The sequence below is a fragment of the Thamnophis sirtalis genome, unplaced genomic scaffold (assembly GCF_051295495.1).
Source record: "Thamnophis sirtalis isolate CommonGarterSnake01/CBP01778 unplaced genomic scaffold, rThaSir2_p1.2 scaffold_4, whole genome shotgun sequence".
Lineage (NCBI taxonomy): Eukaryota > Metazoa > Chordata > Lepidosauria > Squamata > Natricidae > Thamnophis > Thamnophis sirtalis.
The window spans coordinates 130,721,401-130,743,867 of record NW_028261384.1 but is presented as its reverse complement, the minus strand read 5'-3'; the positions used below and the strand labels follow the sequence as shown (position 1 = coordinate 130,743,867).

The 22,467-nt window shown below is 44.4% G+C and overlaps 2 protein-coding genes across 2 annotated transcripts in view; one reads left to right on the top strand and one right to left on the bottom strand.

Moving 5' to 3' along the window:
- Window positions 1–6,673: 6,673 nt before the first annotated feature.
- On the bottom strand, window positions 6,674–11,432 carry LOC148046605 (uncharacterized). Its single transcript, XM_087714163.1, has 2 exons — window positions 11,326–11,432; window positions 6,674–10,762 (listed from the first exon to the last, which is right to left on the bottom strand). The coding sequence occupies exon 2, from the start codon at window positions 10,584–10,586 to the stop codon at window positions 9,642–9,644; it is 945 nt and encodes a 314-aa protein (XP_087570289.1). The 5' UTR covers window positions 10,587–10,762; window positions 11,326–11,432; the 3' UTR covers window positions 6,674–9,641.
- A 5,355-nt stretch (window positions 11,433–16,787) lies between these two features.
- The window catches only part of CLDN15 (claudin 15), a 20,058-nt gene continuing 14,378 nt past the window's right edge, over window positions 16,788–22,467 (top strand). Inside the window, exon 1 of the mRNA XM_087714162.1 lies at window positions 16,788–17,184. Coding sequence (XP_087570288.1) covers window positions 16,968–17,184 — 217 coding nt within the window. The 5' untranslated portion in view covers window positions 16,788–16,967. The remainder of the gene's footprint in view (window positions 17,185–22,467) is intronic.

The following is a 22,467-nucleotide window of genomic DNA, read 5'->3' as shown; positions in this document are numbered from 1 at the left end:
CATATTCCTCCTCGCTCTCCTCTTCCTCCTCCTGCTTCTGCCCTCCTTCTCCCATTCCTCCTCCCCCTCTCTCTCTCCACCCCCTCCGCTTCCTTCCAAATTTAGGTACTGACTATCTCACTCTCAGAATGACTCTGAGTAGTTTACATGAGCATTATACTAAATAAAAATTAGGGGGGTACACGCCAGTGGTGGGATTCAAAAATTTTTACTACCGAGTCTGCAGGCGTGGCTTTGTGGGCATGGTGTGGCTTTGTGGGCGTGGCTTGGAGGGTGTGGCAGGGGAAGGATACTGCAAAATCCCCATTACCTCCCCATCCCACTAACCTGCTTTCCAGTTCCGTTCTCCCGTTCAGAGCAACAAAAGATCAGCTGTGAGGCAGCAGGGGCGGGGCCAGCCTATTTGCCAGCCTTTTCTCCGAACTACTCAAAATGTACGCTACTGGTTCTCCAGAGCCTGTCAGAACTGGCAGAATACCACCTCTGGGTGCACCATATCCTTTGCCTTGAACACTTGAAGAAAGGGTTGGTTGTAAATGTGACAAATAAATAGATAAAGCTCCACTAAAAAAAAAATCCATTAAACCAATGACAAGCTGCAAATCCCTTGGTGTCAATAGAAAAGCAGCAATTATCACTCTATTATAAAGCAATAGAACTTCCCCTCCCCCACAGTTTATGGATAGGATAGGAAATGACAGGCCGTATATTTCCATATACAATTCCCACGTTTTGTCCGGGGACGATAGAAGCATGCAGTGAGTAATTTGCTTCTGGAATCAGAATAAGAACCACCCCCCGCCTGCAATTGAAGAGAAGTCTGAAAACATAAATATTTTTCCAGCCTTCTGAAGTCATTGATGGCACTTCCATTTATTTGTCTTCCACCCACCCACCCACCAACCAATCCATCCATCTATCCATCCATTCATTTATCCATCCATCCATCCTTCCTTTCCTCCATTTATTCATGTATCCATCCATTCATTTATCCACCCACACATCCATCCTTTCATCCATCCATCCATCCATTTATCCACCCATCCATTTATGCATTCATGCATCCATCCGTTTATCCATCCATTCTTCCTTTCTTCCTTTCCTCCATTTATCCATATATCCATCCATTCATTTATCCCCCCGCCCATCCATCCATCTATCCATCCATCCATCCATCCATCCATCCATCCATCAACCCATCCATCCATCCATCCATCCATCCATCCATTTATCTGTCCATCCATCTATCCATCCATCCATTCATTTATCCACCCATCCATTTATGCATTCATGCATCCATCCATTTATCCATCCATCCTTCCTTTCTTCCTTTCCTCCATTTATCCATCCATTCATTTATGCACCCGCCCATCCATCTATCCTTCCTTTCATCCATCCATTCATTTATCCACCCGCCCACCCGCCCATCCATCCATCCATCCATCCATCCGTCCATCTATCTATCCATCCATTCATTTATCCACCCATCCATTTATCCTTCCTTCCTTTCCTCCATTTATTCATGTATCCATCCATTCATTTATCCACCCGCCCATCCATCCATCCATCCATCCATCCATTTATCTGTCCATCCATCTATCCATCCATTCATTTATCCACCCATCCATTTATGCATTCATGCATCCATCCATTTATCCATCCATCCTTCCTTTCTTCCATTTATCCATCCATTCATTTATGCACCCGCCCATCCATCTATCCTTCCTTTCATCCATCCATTCATTTATCCACCCGCCCATCCATCCATCCATCCGTCCGTCCGTCCGTCCATCTATCTATCCATCCATTCATTTATCCACCCATCCATTTATCCTTCCTTCCTTTCCTCCATTTATTCATTTATCCATCCATTCATTTATCCACCCGCCCATCCATCTATCCATCCATCCACCCACCCACCACCCACCCACCCACCCAGGGGGTGTAGTTCCAGGTTGTCCAAGCCCAAAATTTCAATCCTGGTGGTGTAGGGCAGTGTTTTTCAACCACTGTGCCGCGGCACACTAGTGTGCCGTGACATAGTGTAAGGTGTGCCGTGGGAAAATTACTTTATATATAGTCAATATAGGCACAGAGTTAAATTTTTTTAACATTTTCTAATGGTGGTGTGCCTCGTGATTTTTTTCATGAAAAAAGTGTGCCTTTGCACAAAAAAGGTTGAAAAACACTGGTGTAGGGTATTCTGTTGTGAGCAGAGGAGTGGAGGACTCTTCTTGTGAAATACCTCTGGACTCGCTTGATTAATGTCCGATATACAGTGTGGGTTCCAGGCAGACGAGCTGTATTCGAGGATTGGTCTGGCAAAGGTTTTGTATGTCCTAGTTAGCAGTACAATGTTACGGGAGAAGAAGCTTCGCAAAATTAGGTTAACAACTCTGAATGCCTTTTTGGCAATGCTGTTACACTGAGCTCTGGTTCTTAGATTCTTCTTCCTCCCTGAGCTTTAATTCTGCCCTTTAATCTTTCTCCTAGAGTAGGGGGTCTCCAATTTAGCAACTTTAAGACTCGTGGGTCTCAACTCCCCGAATTCCCCAGCAGAACATGGCTGGATGAGGAATTCTGGGATTTGAAGTCCACGAGTCTTAAAGTGGCCAAATTTGGGGACCCCCTCCCTCCCCGCCCTATATGATCTTTTGCTTGGCGTTTTGCTTTAATAATAGAACTGTAAACCGAGGTGTTTCATTAAGGCGTTGAGAATGCATTGCATTCAAGGACTGAAATTCCAAAGCTGGTATTTTCCAGATGTTTCGATTACCACTCACGGAACTCTGACCTTTCCACTGCAGATTATTTCCCTTAATTAAAGCTAAAATTTAGATAGGGAAAAATTAGGTTGTCAAACTATAAATGTGGACTCCTCCCTACGTTTTCCATCACTGGTCCAATGTTTGGAAAATTTCTGGAGACTACGGACCTTTTTTTTTTAAATCAAAAGTTATTTTTTATTTTTCAACACATAAACATTCCATCATTCCTTAAACAGTGTGTCGTCCTGGTACAAATATTTCTGTGCAACAGCCTCCAGCATTTGCAACATCATTCACATTAATATTAATTCTTTAGTCTTAAAATTATAGTATATTAAACAATTAAGCATTACTAACCTATCATTTTTCCTCTTAACATAATGTATCTTCTAATAAAAATATAATAATAACATTAAGCATAATAGTCCTCATCATAATGCTAACAGTTATCATCTTATTTATACCTCTATCTTAACATATTTTATATTTTTCTTTAATCTTTTATTTCCAATATCCCTTCTTATTCTCTAACCATCAATAAAATACTTCCAATATCATATAATATTCAGTTTGCTCTTTCTGTTTAATTGTTAGTGTTAATCTGTTTATTTCTGCACATTTTAATATTTTCCTAATCACCTTCTCATCAATAGGAATCTCTTCACTTTGTGCAATTACAATTCGAGCTGCAGTTAATACATGTATAATTAAATAGGTATTCTCTTTGTTATAAGTTTCAGGTAAACTCCCCAGCAAAAATATTTCTGGTTTTAGCTCAATGTGTTGTTTTATCATCATTTCCAACCATGTCTTTATTTTTGTCCAATATTTTTTTGCTTCAACACATGTCCATCACATGATAGTAAGATCCAGGCATCTGGTGGCACTTCCAACATTTAGCTGACTTATCTTTAAACATCTTTAAACACCCCGCCCTTCAGTCAAGTGGATGATACTTCCTTGAAGTGGACATAAATCACCCTGGTACTTCAGAAATGTTTCAGGGCAGGTCGAAATTCCTTTGGGGAGGTCAAGTTCATTTTTTTTTTAAAAAAAAGGAAGAAATCACAGAATGAATAATCCTAAGGAAGAAAATACTGTATTTTTGAGAGAATAGAATGCTTGGAAGCAGATGTCTTTGTGAACAGCTGAGCAAAAGCTGAGGTTGCTGCAAATAATTCCTAAGAAATTTTGCATGACTATAGTTCTCTTTTCCATGAAAAAGCAGAGGGGAAAATACATGTCCTAACTAGCATATGATATAACCAAAGGCTTTGCTCACCCATCCTGCTAGTCTCATGATGTCCTTAAGTCATGGGTTTGTGCTACATCATGATTTATATTACACCACAGCCATCACCATTTCCTTTGTTGTTGTTGTTAGTTGCAAAGTTGTGTCCGACCCATCGCGGCCCCATAGACAACATTCCTCCAGGCCTTCCTGTCCTCTACCATCCTCTGGAGTCCATTTAAGCTCATGCCTTCAGCTTCAGTAACTCCATCCAGCCACCTCATTCTCTGCCGTCCCCTTCTTCTTTTGCCCTCTATCGTTCCCAGCATGAGGCTCTTCTCCAGTGAGTCCTTCCTCCTCATTTGGTGGCCAAAGTATTTGAGTTTCCTCTTCAGGATCTGGCCTTCTAAAGAGCAGTCAGGATTGATTTCCTCTAGGACTGACCAATTTGACCACCTTGCAGTCCAAGGGACTCGCAGGAATCTTCTCCAGCACCAGAGTTTCAAAGGCCTCCATTCTTTGGCGCTCAGTCTTTCTTATGATCCAACCTTCACAGCCATCCATTGCAACTGGGAAAAACTTAGCCTTGACTATACACACTTTTGTTGGCAGGGTGATGTCTCTGCTTTTTAGTATGCTGTCTAGATTTGCCATAGCTTTCCTCCCCAGGAGCAAGTGTCTTTTAGTTTCTTGGCTGCAGTCCCCATCTGCGGTGATCTTGGAGCCCAGGAAAATAAAATCTGTCACTACTTCCATTTCTTCCTCATCTATTGGCCAGGAATTGAGAGGGCCGGATGCCATGATCTTAGTTTTCTTAATGTTTTCAAGCCAACTTTTGCACCTTCCTCCTTCACCCGCATCAAGAGGTTCTTTAGACCCTCTTCACTTTCTGCCATTAGAGGGGTATCATCTGCATATCTGCGGCTATTGATATTTTCCCCGGCAATCTTAATTTCAGCACTATTCCCTAGGGTAGGACATCGGAACTCAGGTTCATGTCCCTTCTTCGCGACTCATATTTGAAAAATGTTACTAGTGGAAGAAATATTAATGGAAACAGTGGGAGAGCAAGGAAAGGACCAGAGGCAATGGCACTGTAAATAACATTTATTTGCTTGCTTTTTATTCTGCTTTTATTACATTAATAAACAACTCAAAGTAGTGAATGTACTGATACTCATTCCCCCTCCTATTTTCCCTACAACAACCCTGTGAGGTAGAAGTAGCTTTGAAGCCTAAGGCGGGACCAGAACTCACAGTCCCCTGGTGATTGGCCCAAAATCACCCAGCAGGTTTTCATGCCTAAGGCGGGACTAGAACTCACAGTCTCCTGGTGATTGGCCCAAGATTACCCAGTCTGCTTTTTTAACTAAAGTGGGATTAAATCTCAGAGTCTCCTGGTGATTGGCTGAAAGTTTCCCAGTCAGCTTTCATGCCTAAGGCGGGACTAGAGAACTCACAGTCTCCTGGTGATTGGCCCAAGATTACCCAGTCTGCTTTTTTAACTAAAGTGGGATTAAATCTCAGAGTCTCCTGGTGATTGGCTGAAAGTTTCCCAGTCAGCTTTCATGCCTAAGGCGGGACTAGAGAACTCACAGTCTCCTAGTGATTGGCCCAAAGTTACCCAGCCAGCTTTCATATCTAAGGCAGGACTAGAGAACTCACAGTCTCCTAGTGATTGGCCCAAAGTTACCCAGCCACCTTTCATACCTAAGGCGGGACTAGAACTCACAGTCCCCTGGTGATTGGCCCAAAATCACCCAGCAGGTTTTCATGCCTAAGGCGGGACTAGAACTCACAGTCTCCTGGTGATTGGCCCAAGATTACCCAGTCTGCTTTTTTAACTAAAGTGGGATTAAATCTCAGAGTCTCCTGGTGATTGGCTGAAAGTTTCCCAGTCAGCTTTCATGCCTAAGGCGGGACTAGAGAACTCACAGTCTCCTAGTGATTGGCCCAAAGTTACCCAGCCAGCTTTCATACCTAAGGCAGGACTAGAGAACTCACAGTCTCCTAGTGATTGGCCCAAAATTACCCAGCCAGTTTTCATACCTAAGGCGGGACTAGAACTCACAGTCTTCTAGTGATTGGCCCAGTTACCCAGCCAGCTTTCATATCTAAGGCAGGACTAGAGAACTCACAGTCTCCTAGTGATTGGCCCAAAGTTACCCAGCCACCTTTCATACCTAAGGCGGGACTAGAACTCACAGTCTCCTAGTGATTGGCCCAAAGTCACTCAGCTACCTAGAGTAGAACGCATCATTTTCCAAATGGAGTCTCTATTTCATATATTCCCTGATTCATGCATTGAAGCAATTTCTAAGCTGGTTACCTAAAGTAGCCATGTTAATCCCAAAGCAATTTATGTTTATTCTGTGTATTTAAATAAATCTGTATTTATTCTGTGTGGGAATAATGAGAGAAATGTCCTTCTGGGTTCGGCTCCAAGTGTGGGAAAAGACACTGCAGACATGGAGGCTGCTTGGAAAGATGGTTTATTGTTGGACAGGATCACATGGCTTGAATCCTGAACATAAAAGGTGATCACATGCTTCAAAGTTGGTGGAGAAGAAGAGAAGGGCTGAGGGAGGGGCTTGCTAGGCTTTTTATAACCTCTCTGTTTCCTGTTCCTGTGTAAGAAATGCATTCTGATTGGTTGTCAGACTTCCATGGGGACATGCAGGGGCAACTCTCTAGGCTATGTTTTGAATCCAGGTTTGGTTGAGTTCTCAGATGCCATGTGGTGAGTTGGGGCCAATATTATCATGCTTTAATCCTATCTCCCCTGGAGCTGAAGTGGAGAAGTCTTTATTATGTAAAGTGGACTAGCTTGGCCTTCTTAATGGCCCATTGACAAAGTGGGGATGGGCAGGAAGCTACAGGCAGCTATTCTGTCTTTTAAAACATGTTTCTTTCTTTTCACATCCAGAGAAATATTCTACCTTTTCAATATTTCCTAGGATATTTCATTTTTCTGAGAGAAGGCTGGATGATTAACTTCGTACAGGAATAAATGGAGAGTTCAGCAAAAAAAAATTTTATGTTTTATTTGTTTTATTCATATAACATCCAATTTTCATCAAACAGTGTATATTCTGAGTACACCTTTGCTTAAATAAATATTTTAGACATCTTTGTTGTAATTCCTCGCCATCATATTAAAAAAAAAATCTAACATAATAATATGATAACATTAATATTTAACATTTGACATCATCTTCTTTAACAACTCTCCTCTTTACCATTTACCATTACCATTTTACCAAGAAGCAATGGGTGGAAACTAATCAAGGAGAGAAGCAACTTGGAACTGAGGAGAAATTTCCTGACAGTTAGAATAATGAATCGGTGGAACAGCTTGCCTCCAAGAAGTTGTGAATGCTCCAACACTGGACGTCTTTAAGAAGATTTTGGATAGCCATTTATCTGAAACGGTGTAGGGTTTCCTGCCTAGGGAGGGGGTTGGACTAGAAGACCTCCAAGGTCCCAGCCAACACTGTTATTCTATTCTATTCCTCCAATTGTATCTCCTCCTTTCTAACTTCTATTATCTAACCCTTAATAGAATATGTCCCATATTCAGTTTTTTCCTTTATCCTTAGTAGCAAGTGTTAATCTGTCCATTTCTGTGCAGTCTAATATTTAAGCTCAGCAAATGTTTAGTAACACTGAGGAGGAAGTAATTCAAGGATGTGTGAAGTTCCCTAGGTTGCTTAATATTCCTGAGTATATACAGTATGTATGAGAAATGTTTGTAGTGGTGCTACAGGTATGTTTCTTAGGAAAATGAGTACAGGTGTTATTGTTTTTTTAAATAGAGAAGGTGGCTGAAAGCCCAAGGGTTTAAATCAAATATCTTTATTGCAATTTTTTTAATGCTTTATTATGGCCTTTACAGTGGCTAAGACACTGAGCTTGTCGATTGGAAGGTGAGCAGTTCAGCGGTTCAAATCCCTAGCACCACGTAACGGAGTGAGCTCCCGTTACTTGCCCTAGCTTCTGCAATTCGAAAGCATGTAAAAAATGCAAGTAATCACGTCATCCAAATTCAGACGCTGGGCAAGTGACTCATTTTTATGAAGGTCACAGTCTCCCAGGGGTTTCTCCTAATGTTCACCAGGCTTCCCAAGAGCATGAAGCAAACTCCTGGTCCCAACAAAATCCCCTTTTATTAATTGACTGTGAATTCTGCTCATTCACATCTAGCAAAGTCTTTCGAGGGAGGATTTACAGTCACAGACCTTCTCTGGCTTGGAGAGCTGCCAGGCCGATATTTGCAAAACTTGGCAAGGAGCCTCAGAGAGTCACGAACTAATGAAGCAAACTAATTGTCTCCTGCAAACTCCACTCCCCTTTCGCTCCTCTTTTCTTGCCTCTGTGGCCTTATTCCCAGTCAACCCCTGTTCTTTAGCTGTTCTCTTCGTCTGGCAACTCTGTGCATGCGCACACTGGGAAGAGGCTCCCGCAGTTCATCTGCCTCACTGATGTCTGACTCTGAAGGCAGCTGCTAACTGGCATATGGCTCTGGCCCCCTCTCTGCCTCCGACACAGAGTCCTCATCAGAGCCTTCCCCAGCCTCCAGGACTGGCCCATGTTCCTCCCCAACCTCCTCACTGTCTGAATCTCCTCCAGTTCTGCTGCCAGACCACAACACGTGATCTCCTTTTGCGACCTTCTTACAAGCAAAGTCAATGGGGAAGCCTGATTCACTGAACAAATATGTTCCTGACTTAACCATTGCAGTGATTCACTTATCAACCGTGGGAAGAATGGTCTTCATATTTGGCATGTTAGTTTCAAGCCTCAGAACTGCATTGAGGATGCATTTTGGGGTAGGGAACAATGGCCTAAGAAAATTTGATTGAACTATCCATCTGGTTCAGTTCCGAGCTGAGAGAAAAACACTGGAGACAAATTGGAGGCTGGAGGCTGATTGGAAAGGGGGTCCATTTATTGATAAAGCAGAACCACCAACCACATGTGATTCTGGGCAGCTGACCACATGGAGTTGAGAGTGGGGTTTTTTTATACCTTCTCTTGGGCTTTGTACTTGAGCTTCCTGTTCCTGTACAAGGACGTGCATTCTATTGGCTGTTGTCAGACTCCCATGGTTGCCACGTGCAAATCCTAGGAGTTTGTCTGAGCTACGTTTGGCTGAAGTTTGGGCTGATGCAATGAAGGGGCTTGTTGGGCCAGTCCTATTGTGGTTGAGGCTAATCCTACCCTTGTTGGATCTTGGGTGAGGGGTATTTGCTTATGAATAGAGCTATCTATCTCTTTATCTCTTAAGTGCGGACATCTGCTTTTAAGAAAGGTGGGGGCTGCTTTCCTAGAACATTTTTCACCCAGGGAAAATATAATATTCTGCCTTTTTAATATTTCTCAAAATATTTCATTCTTCTAGGAGAGGGGTGGGTGCTAACTTTCTGCACTTTCAAGTCATCAAAATTCCATTAGCTCTCAGATTCACGTATGGGCCAGGCGATCTGACACGAAAGTCAGGAAGTTAGGATGATGCAACAGATGTGAAAGTTAACCCATCACAGAGCAATGGGGGTCTGGCAGTTGCCTTGGAAAATGAATTGTTGTAAATGGGAGGCTGTAGGAACAAGGAGGTGAATTTGTGTGCCTTTGTAAATCATTTACTAAAGAAGGGGATATGGATGATGGAGGAGGAGTAGAAAAGAAAGAAGATGAGGAGGAGGAGGAGGAGAGGAAGGAGAAAGAAAGAAAGAAAAAGAAAGTAGAGGAAAAAAAGGAGGAGAGGAAGAAGAAAGTAAGTAGAAGGAGGAGGAGAGGAAGAAGAAGAAGAAAGGAGAAAGGAGAAGAAAGAAGAAAGAAGAAAGTAGATGAAAAGGAGGAAGAGAGGAAGAAAGAAGAGGAATGAAGATGAGGAGAGGAAGAAGAAAAAAGAAAAGAGAAAAAACAAGACGAGGATAGGAAGAGGAAGAAAGGAGAAGAATGAAGTAAGTAGAAGAGGAAGAGGAGGAGAGAAAGAAAAAAGAGGAGGAGAGGAACAAGGAGAAAGGAGAAGAAAGAAGAAAGTAGATGAAAAGGAGGAAGAGAGGAAGAAAGGAGGAATGAAGATGAGGATAGCGAGAAGAAGAAAGAAGAAAAGAGAAAAAACAAGAGGATAGGAAGAAGAAAGGAGAAGAATGAAGTAAGTAGAAGAAGAGGAGGAGGAGAGGAAGAAAGAAGAGGAGGTGGAGAAGAGGAAGAAGAAAGGAGAAAGAAAAAAGAAGAGGAGAGGAAGAAGGAGAAAGGAGAAGAATGAAGTAAGTAGAAGAAGAGGAGGAGGAGAGGAAGAAAGAAGAAGAGGTGGAGAGGAGGAAGAAGAAAGGAGAAAGAAAAAAGAAGAGGAAGAAGGAGAAAGGAGAAGAAAGAAGAAAGTAGAGGAAGAAGAGGAGGAGAGGAAGAAAGAAGAAAGAAGAGGTGGAGAGGAAGGAAGAAGAAAGGAGAAAGAAACGAAGAGGAGGAGAGGAAGAAGGAGAAAGGAGAAGAAAGAAGAAAGTAGAGGAAGAAGAGGAGAGGAAGAAGAAAGAGCAGCAGCAGGAGGAGAAGGAGAATACTTGAATGGCTTGTAAGATCATCAGGGCAGGATAAAAATATAATAAATGAATAAAGCGGGAACCATGTTCGCTTGAACTAATAATACTCGATAAGAGGAGCGAAATGTCGAAGTGCAGCTTGGGTGTGTCAAGAAAAAACGAAACAGGACGTTGTCTGCAAAGCGACCAGGATCTCCATATATAATATAGAAAAAAATCTGTGGGGAGAAACAAAGGGATGTCAAAGAGGGTGGGCTGCATCCAAAGGGAGTGATAAATTTGAAAGAGGTTCTGCGGACACGGTTTTATATATAAATATAGAGCAGGGTTCCTTGGGCCGGAAATGCTGGCTGGAGAATTCTGGGAGTTGAAGTCCACTCATCTTAAAGTTCCCAAGGTTGAGCAACACTGATATGGAGAGTGTAAATGAGGACTGGATTGCACAACCAATATTGGAAGGCAAAGCGAATTGTGTTTATTATGGCTTATAATTCACAAGGGTTTATGACAGGTTCAAGAGCTTGGTTGGCTGGTGGCGATAAGCAAATTACTTATCAGAAATTACTAGATAAACTGAGCACTTGAGCCAAACGTGGTAGAGATTTATTCTGGTTCACCTCCTCAAGTGAATCCAATGAATCTAAATTATATCTGACTTGGGGCTCCTGGGACAGAACCCCAGAAGTTGCGAAATGAGTAGTCCTTGACTTACGACCACAATGGAAACCCCCCCACAATTGTGTTGCTAAGCGAGACGTGTGTTAAATGAATTTTGCCCCACCTTTCTTGCTGCGGTTTTTTCGGTGAATCGCTGCGGTTGTTAAGTGAGGAACAGGGCTGTGACGTGACTCTGGCTCCCCCCTGTTGACACGGCGACCGTCATAATTAGGAGTCAGTCGCCGAGGATCTGAATTTCGATCACGGGGATGCCGCAACGGTCATAAGTGCGAAAAACGGTCATAAATGAACTAAATGAGGTCTATGTGTAGGACTCCCAATGGTCTCAGCAGGGATGAGGTAATTCTGGGGAAAGGAGTTCAGTAATTCTTGCAAGCAGGCATTTCTCTTGCTTTATATGCATTGGAATGGAATAGAATAGAGCTGGAAGGGACCTGGGAGGTCTTCTAGTCCAGCCCTGTTGGAAGAAACATCCTTCTGGGTTCAGTTCCAAGTGGGGGGGAAAAGACACTGGAAAAATGGAGGCTGCTTGGAAAAATGGTTTTAATGGTGGACAGGATCACATGGCTTGAGCTCCTGAACAGAAAAGGGGGATCACATGCTTCCAGATGTTGGGCGAAGGAGAAAAGAGAGGAAAAAGAGTCTTGCTGAGAGTTCCCGAGGTTTTTTTTATACTCTCTGTTCGTCCCCACCTCTCTGTTTCCTGTTCCTGTGTAAGAAATGTATTCTGATTGGTTGTCAGAGTCCCAAGGATGGGGGTGGGGGTCTTAGCTAAATTTGTAAGTGGTTTGAGTCCCGAGCTTGGTTGAGCATTGCTTCTTCCCAGAAGGCTGAAGGGCAAATACTGTCATTGCCTTAATCCCATCACCCCGGAGCCGAAGGGGGAGATTTTTGTTATGTAGAATAGACTGGCCCAGGCCCTTTAATGACCCATTGACAAAGGGGGGGGGCTATTAAGAGTGAGTCTGTTTCCTGCCTAAAAACATCTTTCTCCATTTCTGATCCAGGGAAACATACTATTCTGCCTTTTCAATATTTCCCAGGATATTTCCTTTTTCTAGGAGAGGGGTGGGTGCTAACTTCCTACAGGCCCCGGCTCGAGCAGGAGGAACCTATACCAGGGGTGTCAAACTCAAGCTCCGTGGGCCAGATCCGGCCTGTGAGGGTGCTTAGATCCGACCCGTGGGACTGCCCTGGTGTGTTTGCGGCCCTCTGTTTTCACTGGCAGAGGGTTGCGGGAGGCCTCTGCAGATGAAAATGGAGCTCGGGAGCCACCGGCGTCCCCGACACAAGTGACTTCAGGCTGGCCACGCCCACCCTGGCCATCGCCCTGCCCGGCCCAAGTCAAACACAACCCTATTGCATCCCTCAATGAAATCGAGTTTGACACCTCTGACCTATACCATTTCACACATTCAGATAATACTATCGGTACAACTTTTTTTTCCCCGCTTTCCATTTATAGCCTGCCCTTGATCTATCGATTTGTGAGGTGGTTGCCAAGGCTTGCTTGGCACATTGATTTCCAGAGGGAAAGCACAGGAGTACAGGCAGCCCTCAACTTACGACCACAATGGAACCCAGCGTTTCTGTTGTTAAGTGAGACATTGGTTCGGTGACTCTTTGCCCCGTTTTACGAATGTCCGCGCCTCAGTGGTTCAGTGAATCCCTGCAGCGGGTAAGTTAGTAAACCGGCCGTTAAGCGAATCTGGCTTCTCCACATACTTCGCTTGTTGGACGGTCGCAAAAAGAGGATCGCGTAACCCTGGGACACAGCAATGGTTCGTAAATAGGAGTTAGTTGCCAAGCGCCTGAATTTGGATTGCAGGATTGCGGGGACACTGCCAAGGTCGTAACTGTGAAAGTCCCATTTTTCAGGGCCGTTGTAACTTTGATCAGTCCCGAAACCAACTGTTGTAAATCGAGGACTTCCTGTAACTCCTCTAAAACTTGGATTAGGTTGGATTAAGCCTCACTGTGGGATTGCTTCCTGTGATTAGCCTATGAATAATAACTTCATTTATTGATTATGATGAATGTTTTGTCCGTATGGCAAACAACTTCAACTATTCTCCAAAACATCAGAAGGCAGGATAAGAAGCAATGGGTGGAAATTAATCAAGAAGAGAAGCAATTTAGAACTAAGGAGAAATTTCTTGACAGCTAAAACAATTAATCAGTGGAACAACTTGCCTCCAGAAGTTGTGAATGCTCCAACACTGGAAGTTTCTAAGAAGATGTTGGATGACCATTTGTCTGAAGTGGTATATAGGGTTTCCTTCCTGAGCAGGGGGTTGGACTAGAAGACCTCCAAGGTCCCTGCAATTCTGTTAATTTATAGCTTGCCTTTCCTGCTGGTAGCCTCTCTAGCATTGCTTCCTCCATTTTTTTTTCTCCCAACAACAACCCTGCGAGGAAGCTGGTGGAGAGACAACAGCTGGCCCGAAGTCAGGGTCCAAGGTGGCGCAGTGGTTAAATGCAGCACTGCAGGCTACTGCTAGATCAGCAGGTCAGCGGTTCAAATCTCACCGGCTCAGGGTTGACTCAGCCTTCCATCCTTCCGAGGTGGGTAAAATGAGGACCCAGATTGTTGGGGGCAATATGCTGACTCTCTGTAAACCGCTTAGAGAGGCCTGAAAGGCCTATGAAGCGGTATATAAGTCTACTGCTATTTAAGAGCTGAGATAAGTCTTGCAGCTGGCTGTCATATTCTCATTTTTTAAAGCCTTCAAACAAAAGGGAACTGAGCAGGGAATTTTCCCCTGATCCTATGGGGAAAATATGCTGGATCTCAGATTTACAGATTAAGCAAGTTGGAAGTGACCTTTTAGGTCATCTAGTCCAACCCACCACCCAAGCAGGAGACCCGACATCAATTCTGACAAATGGCAGTCCAATCTCTTCTTAAGAGTCTCCAGTGATGAAGCTACCAGAACTTCCGAAAGCAACTTCTGTTCCATGGGTTGATTGTCATAAACATTTCTCCTCATTTCTAGGTTGAATCTCTCCTTGTTCAGTTTCCATCCATTATTCATTGGCCTTCAGGTGCCTTGGAAAATAGCTTGACACCCTACCCCACCCTACTCTCTGTGGCAGCTCCTCAAATATTGGAAGACTGCTATCATGTCTCCCCTGGTCCTTCTCTTCACTAGACTAGCCATGCCCAGTCCCTGCAACCGTTCATCGTATGTTTTAGCCTCCGGTTCCCTAATCATCCTGGTTGCTCTTCTCTGCACTCTTTCTAGAGTCTCAACATCTTTTTTATAGTGTGGGGACCAAAACTGGGATGCAGTACTCTAGGTGTGGTCTTACTAAGGCTTTATAGAGTGCCAATGAATTCCCACCCACCCAAATGATCTGGGCAAGGATTTGCGTCTTCTTCAGGTTGTGGGCGGGGCCGATGCTAATCCTTCTCAGTCTCTGGCTGGTTGGCCCCTTTGCAAAAAAGAGAGATGGAGAAAGAAAGATGGGAGGAAAAAGGAGGATAGATAGATACACAGAATGCAGGGAGAAAGAAGGGGAGAAATGCTTGAAGTCACATATTAACAGAGTGGGAAGGGACCTAGCAGGCCATCTAGTCCAACCCCCTGCCCAAGCAGGAGACCCTACATCTGCCTCTACCTGGGATCGAACTCACAACCTCCTGCTAACCTACTTCGTGCTGGACAGCATCTAAACTAAGATATTCTGTGAGCGCAAATGCCTGGCTAGACTTGAGCTGCCCTGCTAAAGACAGCTTTGGGGATAACATCTCATTTGTGGCCCGAGGTGGCTTTCTCTCTTCTTTCCCACCGCAGATAAGCCATGCTTCATTTGAACCAGGTTTGTTGAATAAGGGGCCGGGTGGAGGACGCCTTACGCCCCATCCGAAAATTCGCAAGCCAAGCGCAGAAACCTAGAACTAAGGAGGAAGCTACAAACCGTGGGAATAATTAACCAGTCGAAGGGTTTTGCTTTCGGAAGTTGTGGGCACTCCATCAATGGAAGCTTTTAAGAAGAGACTGGACTGGAAGAGATTTGTCTGAAATGGTACTAGAAGACCTCCAAGGTCCCTTCCAGTGATGATGATGATGAAGACACCACCGTTTGTCTGAAATGCTATAGGGTGCCCTGCCTGAGCAGCGGGCTGGACTAAAAGACCTCCAAGGTCCCTTCCGGGGATGATGAGGATACCACAATTTGTCTGTAATGCTATAGGGTTTCCTGCCTGAGCAGGGGGTTGGACTAGAAGACCTCCAAGGTCCCTTTTGGTGTTGATGATTGATGATGATGAGGATCCTATGATTTAGCAGAAATGGTATAGGGTCTCCTGCCTGAGCAGGGGGTTGGACTAGAAGACCTCCAAGCTCCCTTTCCAACTGTTGTTATTCTGGATCATGGGACCGTTCCGCGTCAAGCATCAACTCCCCTTCCTCCAAGTAGGATGGCCACAAAGTCAGGAGGACAGCGCCACCCTCCCCACCCCTCCCCCTCTCGCCTGAGTGTGATCCCCAAACTGCCCGATTACCTACCTTGCTGTCCTGCTGTCCCCATTCATTCCTATCCATTTCATTCATACTCAGGTTTATTCTGATACCTATTCTCTGGTAAACGATTGACAAATCAAATCAAATCAAATCAATAAAGCAAAACAATAAATCATAAATAATAAAAGAAATAATAAATAATAGAGTAAATAAATAAATAAAAGAAATAATAAAAGAAATAGTAAATAAATAATAAAAGAAATAGTAAATAGTAAATAAATAATAAAAGAAATAATAAAAGAAATAGTGAATAGTGAATAGTGAATAGTAAATAAATAATAAAAGAAATAATAAAAGAAATAGTAAATAAATAATAAAAGAAATAGTAAATAGTAAATAAATAATAAAAGAAATAGTAAATAAATAATAAAAGAAATAATAAAAGAAATAGTGAATAGTGAATAGTAAATAGTGAATAGTGAATAGTAAATAGTGAATAGTAAATATTAAATAGTAAATAAATAATAAAAGAAATAATAAAAGAAATAGTAAATAGTAATTAGTAATTAGTAAATAATACTAAATACTAAATACTAAATACTAAATACTAAATACTAAATACTAAATACTAAATACTAAATACTAAATACTAAATACTAAATACTAAATACTAAATACTAAATACTAAATACTAAATACTAAATAATACTAAATACTAAATACTAAATACTAAATACTAAATACTAAATACTAAATACTAAATACTAAATACTAAATACTAAATACTAAATACTAAATACTAAATACTAAATACTAAATACTAAATAGATCATAAACCGTAAACCGTAAATCACATATCACAAATCACAAATACAGATAACTAGATACATAAATAAAGAAGTAAACAAACAAACAAACAAACAAGCGACTTGCAGGACCTCCCTCCCCCCTCCTCTGCTTTTTCACTTGCCAGCTGTTGCCGTCCCCGCCCCGCGGCGCTTGGTAGGGCCAAATCGCTGGGACCGCCAGTCGGGGAGGCACCTGCCCCTGCCCGCTTAAGAGGTGGACTTCGGGCCGGGCGCTGACGTCAGCCCTCTCTTGCCCTTACCTGCTGCTCGCTCCTTCGGCGCTGCCGAGTCCCGAGGCAGCCTCGACTGCCTCCCGCGCGGCAGCAGCAGCAGCAGCAGCACCGGCGGCAGAAGCAGCGGCTCAGCGCTGAGCTTCGCGCTAATCGCTTGCAAAGGCTCTCCGCTCGCGCCTCCGCTCGCCTGTCGCCGCGATGTCGCTCCTGGTGGAGACGGTGGGTTTCTTCCTGGGCACCGTCGGGTGGGCTCTCTTGGCCGTCACCCTCTTCAACAGCTACTGGAGGGTCTCCAGCGTCTCGGGCAATGTCATCACCACCTCCACCATCTTCGAGAACCTGTGGCAGAGCTGCGCCACCGACTCCACCGGCGTCTACAACTGCTGGGAGTTCCAGTCGCTGCTCGAACTGCCCGGTGAGCGGTGGGAAGGGGTGGGTGGGAGCCTGGCCAGGGCGAGTTGGTGACCCACTCCCACCCTCACCCGGAGAAGGGGTCGGGAATGGATGGGTATTGTAGTCCGTCGCTTCCCCAAAGCCGTCGGGGGTGGAAAGAGACTCGGGGATCCAGGCGGATCGCTTATCCCGGATCCTGATCTTTTTCCCAGCTGTCGATTGGAGCTCTCTTTGGGGGGGGGGGAATCCAGGTTGATTCCCAGATCCCTAGCCCGTTTTGGGGAGTCTTTGAGGGGCAAGGAAGAGACTCCCCCTCGGTAGCTGGAGTTCCCGGTCCATCCCTTCCAGAGACTTTTGAGCCCACAATACCCATCGATCTGTGGCTCCAGGCGAGTTTGTCGTCTGGAGGGATCCGCGCTGTTGGCTTGAGCCGGCTCTCTTCGCATCAAAAGTTGTGGGAGCTTCATCCCTTGGAGGCTTTCAAGATTGCAGCTTGTCAGAAACGGCGTGTAGGGTCTCCTGCTTGGGCGGGTGGGTTGGACTAGATGACCTTACAAGGCCCTTTCTTCCAACTCTGTTCATCTGTACCCCCCATTCAAACGGCGTCTTTTCCCCGCCGTGAGCCCCAATCGCGCTGAATTGCGGGGAGGTCTGGGGCTTGAAGTCCAGGCGTCTTAAAAAGTTCTCAAGTTTGAAAAAAAAAAACCACTGGCTAAACATGCAGCTAACAGGTGGCTTCCATGCCATTATATACACCGAATATTTCGTCTCCTGCAAATCTCTTGCAAGCAACCGCGGAGCAATCTTTTACCGCTCAATGAACGCGACCAATTCAGAGCGTGCTACCTTATTTTATTGCACGCCTGAGCATTCTCCCTTGTGTCTCTCTGTTAAAGTTTACTACTACCCCGTGCCCTTTATCCTGCCAGCTGTGCAACGGGTAGAAACGGAGTAAAGGTTTTTGCTTAGGGACCCAAAGGGAAAATCCCCCTTCCATGCCTAACGCTGATCCATTGGTACAGAATTATTTCTTTGGTCATCTAGAGACAAAAGACTCTTTATTTCATTTCATTTTATTATTTTACTTTAACTTTAACTTTAACTTTAACTTTAACTAACTTTAACTTTTTAACTTTAACTTTTTAACTTTAACTTTTTAACTTTAACTTTTTAACTTTAACTTTTTAACTTTAACTTTTTAACTTTAACTTTTTAACTTTAACTTTAACTTTAACTAACTTTAACTTTAACTTCTTTAACTTTATCTTCTTTAACTTTAACTTCTTTAACTTTAACTTTAATTTTTTTTTATTTTTTTTATTTTATTTTATTATTATTGGTTCAGAATTAATTTCTCTGCCAAGCTCAACTTTTTAAAAATCAGGCAAGATATTTCTTAAGGGCTAAATTAGCATTTTCCGTGGTCTCGAGCAATCCTCCGCTTCTTTCCCACAAAAGCCAGCAGGGGGCAGCAACGAGCAATTACCTGGTCCGTCGATGGGGGTGGGGACCCAAAACAATTTAAGATTAGAATATCTGTAAACATTTTTTTTTTTTTTGGCTATAATAGCCGCTCTCGATGCCAGCAAGGCTATATTTTAGGCAGATATCCTGGTAAGTTGTTTGCGGAACCAATCGCCGAGGTTGAAAAAAGCTGCGGGTAAAGTTGTGAAATTCTCACCCACCGCTGGCAACTTTGCAATTTTTCACCGAGTTTTTGCACAAATGCGGGGGAAAAAATGTGGTTGGTTAGGTTTCGCCTAAAGTGTGTTATTTGAACTTAGCCAGTCTGGTTGGTAAACCATAGCTTGATGGAAAGCCAGCACACCATGGTCAAAGCCATTGGTGTCCTCGGCTTACGACCAGAATTGAGCCCCACATTTCTGTCACTAAGTGAGACAGCAGTTAAGGGTTGTTCAGTCCATTGCTGCGGTGGTTACCTTTAGTGAAATGGTTGTTAAGTGAATCAGGCTTCCCCATTGACTTTGCGTGTTAGAAGGTCGCAAAAAAGGGATGATGTGACTTTGGAACCCTGCAACAGTCGTAAAGATGAGTCAGTTGCCAAGCCTCCGGATTTTGATCGCAGGGCTATAGGGACGCTGCTGTGGTCATAAGTGTGAAACGGTCATTAAATGAACTGTTGTAAGTCAAGAAGCACCTGTAGGGTGAAGTCACGCAGAGAAGAAGTAGCTATCTGTGGAATTGGAGTGCAATTGTCACGATAACATATTATGCATTAGTTATCAAAACTAGAAGGTCAAATGTTCAGAGAATCAGAAAGCTGACTCGTGTGAGAACCAGGGTTAATATGGACTAACCCAGGAAGAAGGGACGTGTGGGCTCAGTGGCTAAGAGGCTGAGATTGTCAATCAAAAAGGTCGGCCGTTCAAATCCCTAGCGCCGCATAACGGAGTGAGCTCCCGTGACTTGTCCCAGGTTCTGCCAACTTAGCAGTTCGAAAGCACGTAAAAAATGCAAGTAGAAAAATAGGAGCCACCTTTGGTGGGAAGGTAACAGCGTTCCGTGCACCTTCGACATTTAGTCGTGCCGGCCACATGACCACAGAGACGTCTTCGGACAGCGCTGGCTCTTCGACTTTGAAACGCATATGAACACTGCCCCCTAGAGTCTGGAACGACTAGCACATATGTGCGAGGGGAACCTTTACCTTAACCCAGGAAAAATGTATTGTGTCTGTTTGAAAAAAATATATCTTTTGACGTCATTAGAGAAGGAAAGCCACGTTAGTCTCTAGTCGTAAAAAAAATGAAGGAGTTGGGAAGCACCTTTTAGACTGCAGAGAGTCCTCGACTTACAACAATTCATGCAGAGACCGTTACGTTGACAGGGAAAGTTGCGGCGACAGTGAAAAAAATGTGACTTGACTTGTGACCGTTTCTCCCACTTAAGTCCATTGCAGCATCCCCCATGGTCCCAGGATCGAAATTCAGAGGCTGGGCAACTGACCCGTATTTATGACGGTTGCAGTGTCCCGGGGTCACTTTTGCGAACTTCCGACAAGCAAAGTCAACGGGGAAGCCTGGTTCACTTAACGTCCAGGAGCAATTCATTTAATAACGGTGGCAAGAAAGGTCGTCAAGCAGAGCAAAATTCATTTAACAAATGACTCGCTCAACGACAGAAATGTTGGGCTCAAGTTGGGCGTAAGTCTTAAGAAACGACCCGGAATATGTTTTATGAGAAGGGAGATGTTTTTGTGAAACGCAGCTGGCTTCATCATAGGGGTTGGACTAGATCAGCAGCCACCAACTGGGGGTCCGTGAGAAAATTTGGGTGGCCTGCAAAAAAAACTATTTGCATTTTTTATATTGAAGTAAATCAGGGGTCCTCAAATTACGGCCTCTAGGCCAGATACGTGCAATGAACGCTTGTGTTGCTTCAGAGAGTCTCCCCCTTCAGGGGTCTTTTTGTGTGGGTCGGAGGGGAGCAGAGATTCCAACTTGGGGTCTGTTTCAGCCTCCTGGTGGGGGGCTTTGGGCGAAGGCTGGAGGGAAGTTCTCGCTGGTGGCAAAGAGCCGGAGGGCCTCGTTCCGGTGAGATTGCATCATGGCCTGGAACTGGCTGACCATTTCAGCCCACTGAGCCTCCAAGTGCCCATACCTGGCCTTGCACTCGCGCAGGTCTTCCCTCTGCTTGGAAAGCCTATGCTCCTAGTCCTCAGTGAGGTGCTTCTGCTGAGCCTCCTCCTCGCTCAGATCCAATTTGAACTGAGCTGTTTAGCCGACTCTTTCTCATGGTGGCTGCTTAGCTCCAGCAACTGCTTCCTGTTGGGGCCCTAAGGAGAGGTTTTCCCTTCCCCATCACCTTCCGTGTTTCCAGAGATGCCTTCACTTTTAGGGATCCGCATCGTGTGTTTGTGTGTGTCTGTCTGTCTGTCTGTCTGTCTGTCTGTCTGTCTGTCTGTCTGTGTGTGTGTGTGTGTGTCTTTATAATCAGACAAACCCTGAATGTTGGCTTCTTCGCCTGAAAAGTCAAAGGAAGACCCTTTGTCACACCTGAAAACAAAGGGTGAGGGAGAAGATTGCCATGTCCAGTCGAACATTACCGAATTGTAGCATTTGTGAGACGGTTCTGAGCCCAGAAAGCAGTTTGGTCTAGTGGTTAAGGGGCCCAGGCTAGAAACTAGGAGACCGTGAGTTTACGTCCTTCCTTGGTCATAAAAGCCATTTTTGGGTCAATCACCAGCAGACCGGGAGTTTCTGGTCCCCTCTTAGTCAGCTGGGTGATTTTGGACCAAGGAGACTGGGAGTTCTAGTCCCCTCTTAGTCAGCTAGGTGACTTTGGACCAATCACCAGGAGACTGGGAGTTGTAGTCCCCTCTTAATCAGCTGGGTGACTTTGGGCCAATCACCAGGAGATTGGGAGTTCTAGTCCCCTCTTAACTGGGTGACTTTGGGCTGATTACCAGGAGACTGGGAGTTGTAGTCCCCACTTAGCTGAGTGACTTCGGGCTGATCACCAAGAGACTGGGAGTTCTAGTCCCCTCTTAATCAGCTGGGTGACTTTGGGCCAATCACCAGGAGACTGGGAGTTGTAGTCCCCTCTTAGCTGAGTGACTTCGGGCTGATCACCAGGAGACTGGGAGTTCTAGTCCCCTTTTAATCAGCTGGGTGACTTTGGGCCAATCACCAGGAGACTGGGAGTTGTAGTCCCCTCTTAATCAGCTGGGTGACTTTGGGCCAATCACCAGGAGACTGGGAGTTGTAGTCCCCTCTTAACTGGGTGACTTTGGGCTGATTACCAGGAGACTGGGAGTTGTAGTCCCCTTTTAGTCAGCTGGGTGACTTGTGGCCAATCAACAGGAGACTGGGAGTTCTAGTCCCCTCTTAATCAGCTGGGTGACTTTGGGCCAATCATCAGGAGACTGGGAGTTGTAGTCCCCTCTTAACTGGGTTTCTTTGGGCTGATCACCAGGAGATTGGGAGTTCTAGTTTCACCTTAACCATGAAAATAGGTGGGATGACTTTGGATCAGTCCTTCTCTCTCGGCCCAATTCATCTCACAAGGTGGTGGTTGTGGGGAAAACAGGAGGCTGTGTATGCTGGCTTGAGCTATCTGTTGTTACATCCTCAAACCCCCATAACTTTAACCTTAAACTATCTACCGTGGACCTCACCCCATTCCTAAGAGGTCTTTAAGGGGTGTGCATAAGCGCACCAGCGTGCCTTCCGTTCCTGTCCTAGTGTCCCCATATATTTGCACTCATGTCCTGTATTCTTATTCATGTTTATTCTTGTTCCTGTTATCTTGTTACGCGAGCGGCAAACTAACTAAGTGAATTAAA

Bases quoted from the DNA above. Each gene is read 5' to 3' on its own strand.
- LOC148046605 (XM_087714163.1), bottom strand. From the start codon at position 10,586: ATGATCTTACAAGCCATTCAAGTATTCTCCTTCTCCTCCTGCTGCTGC.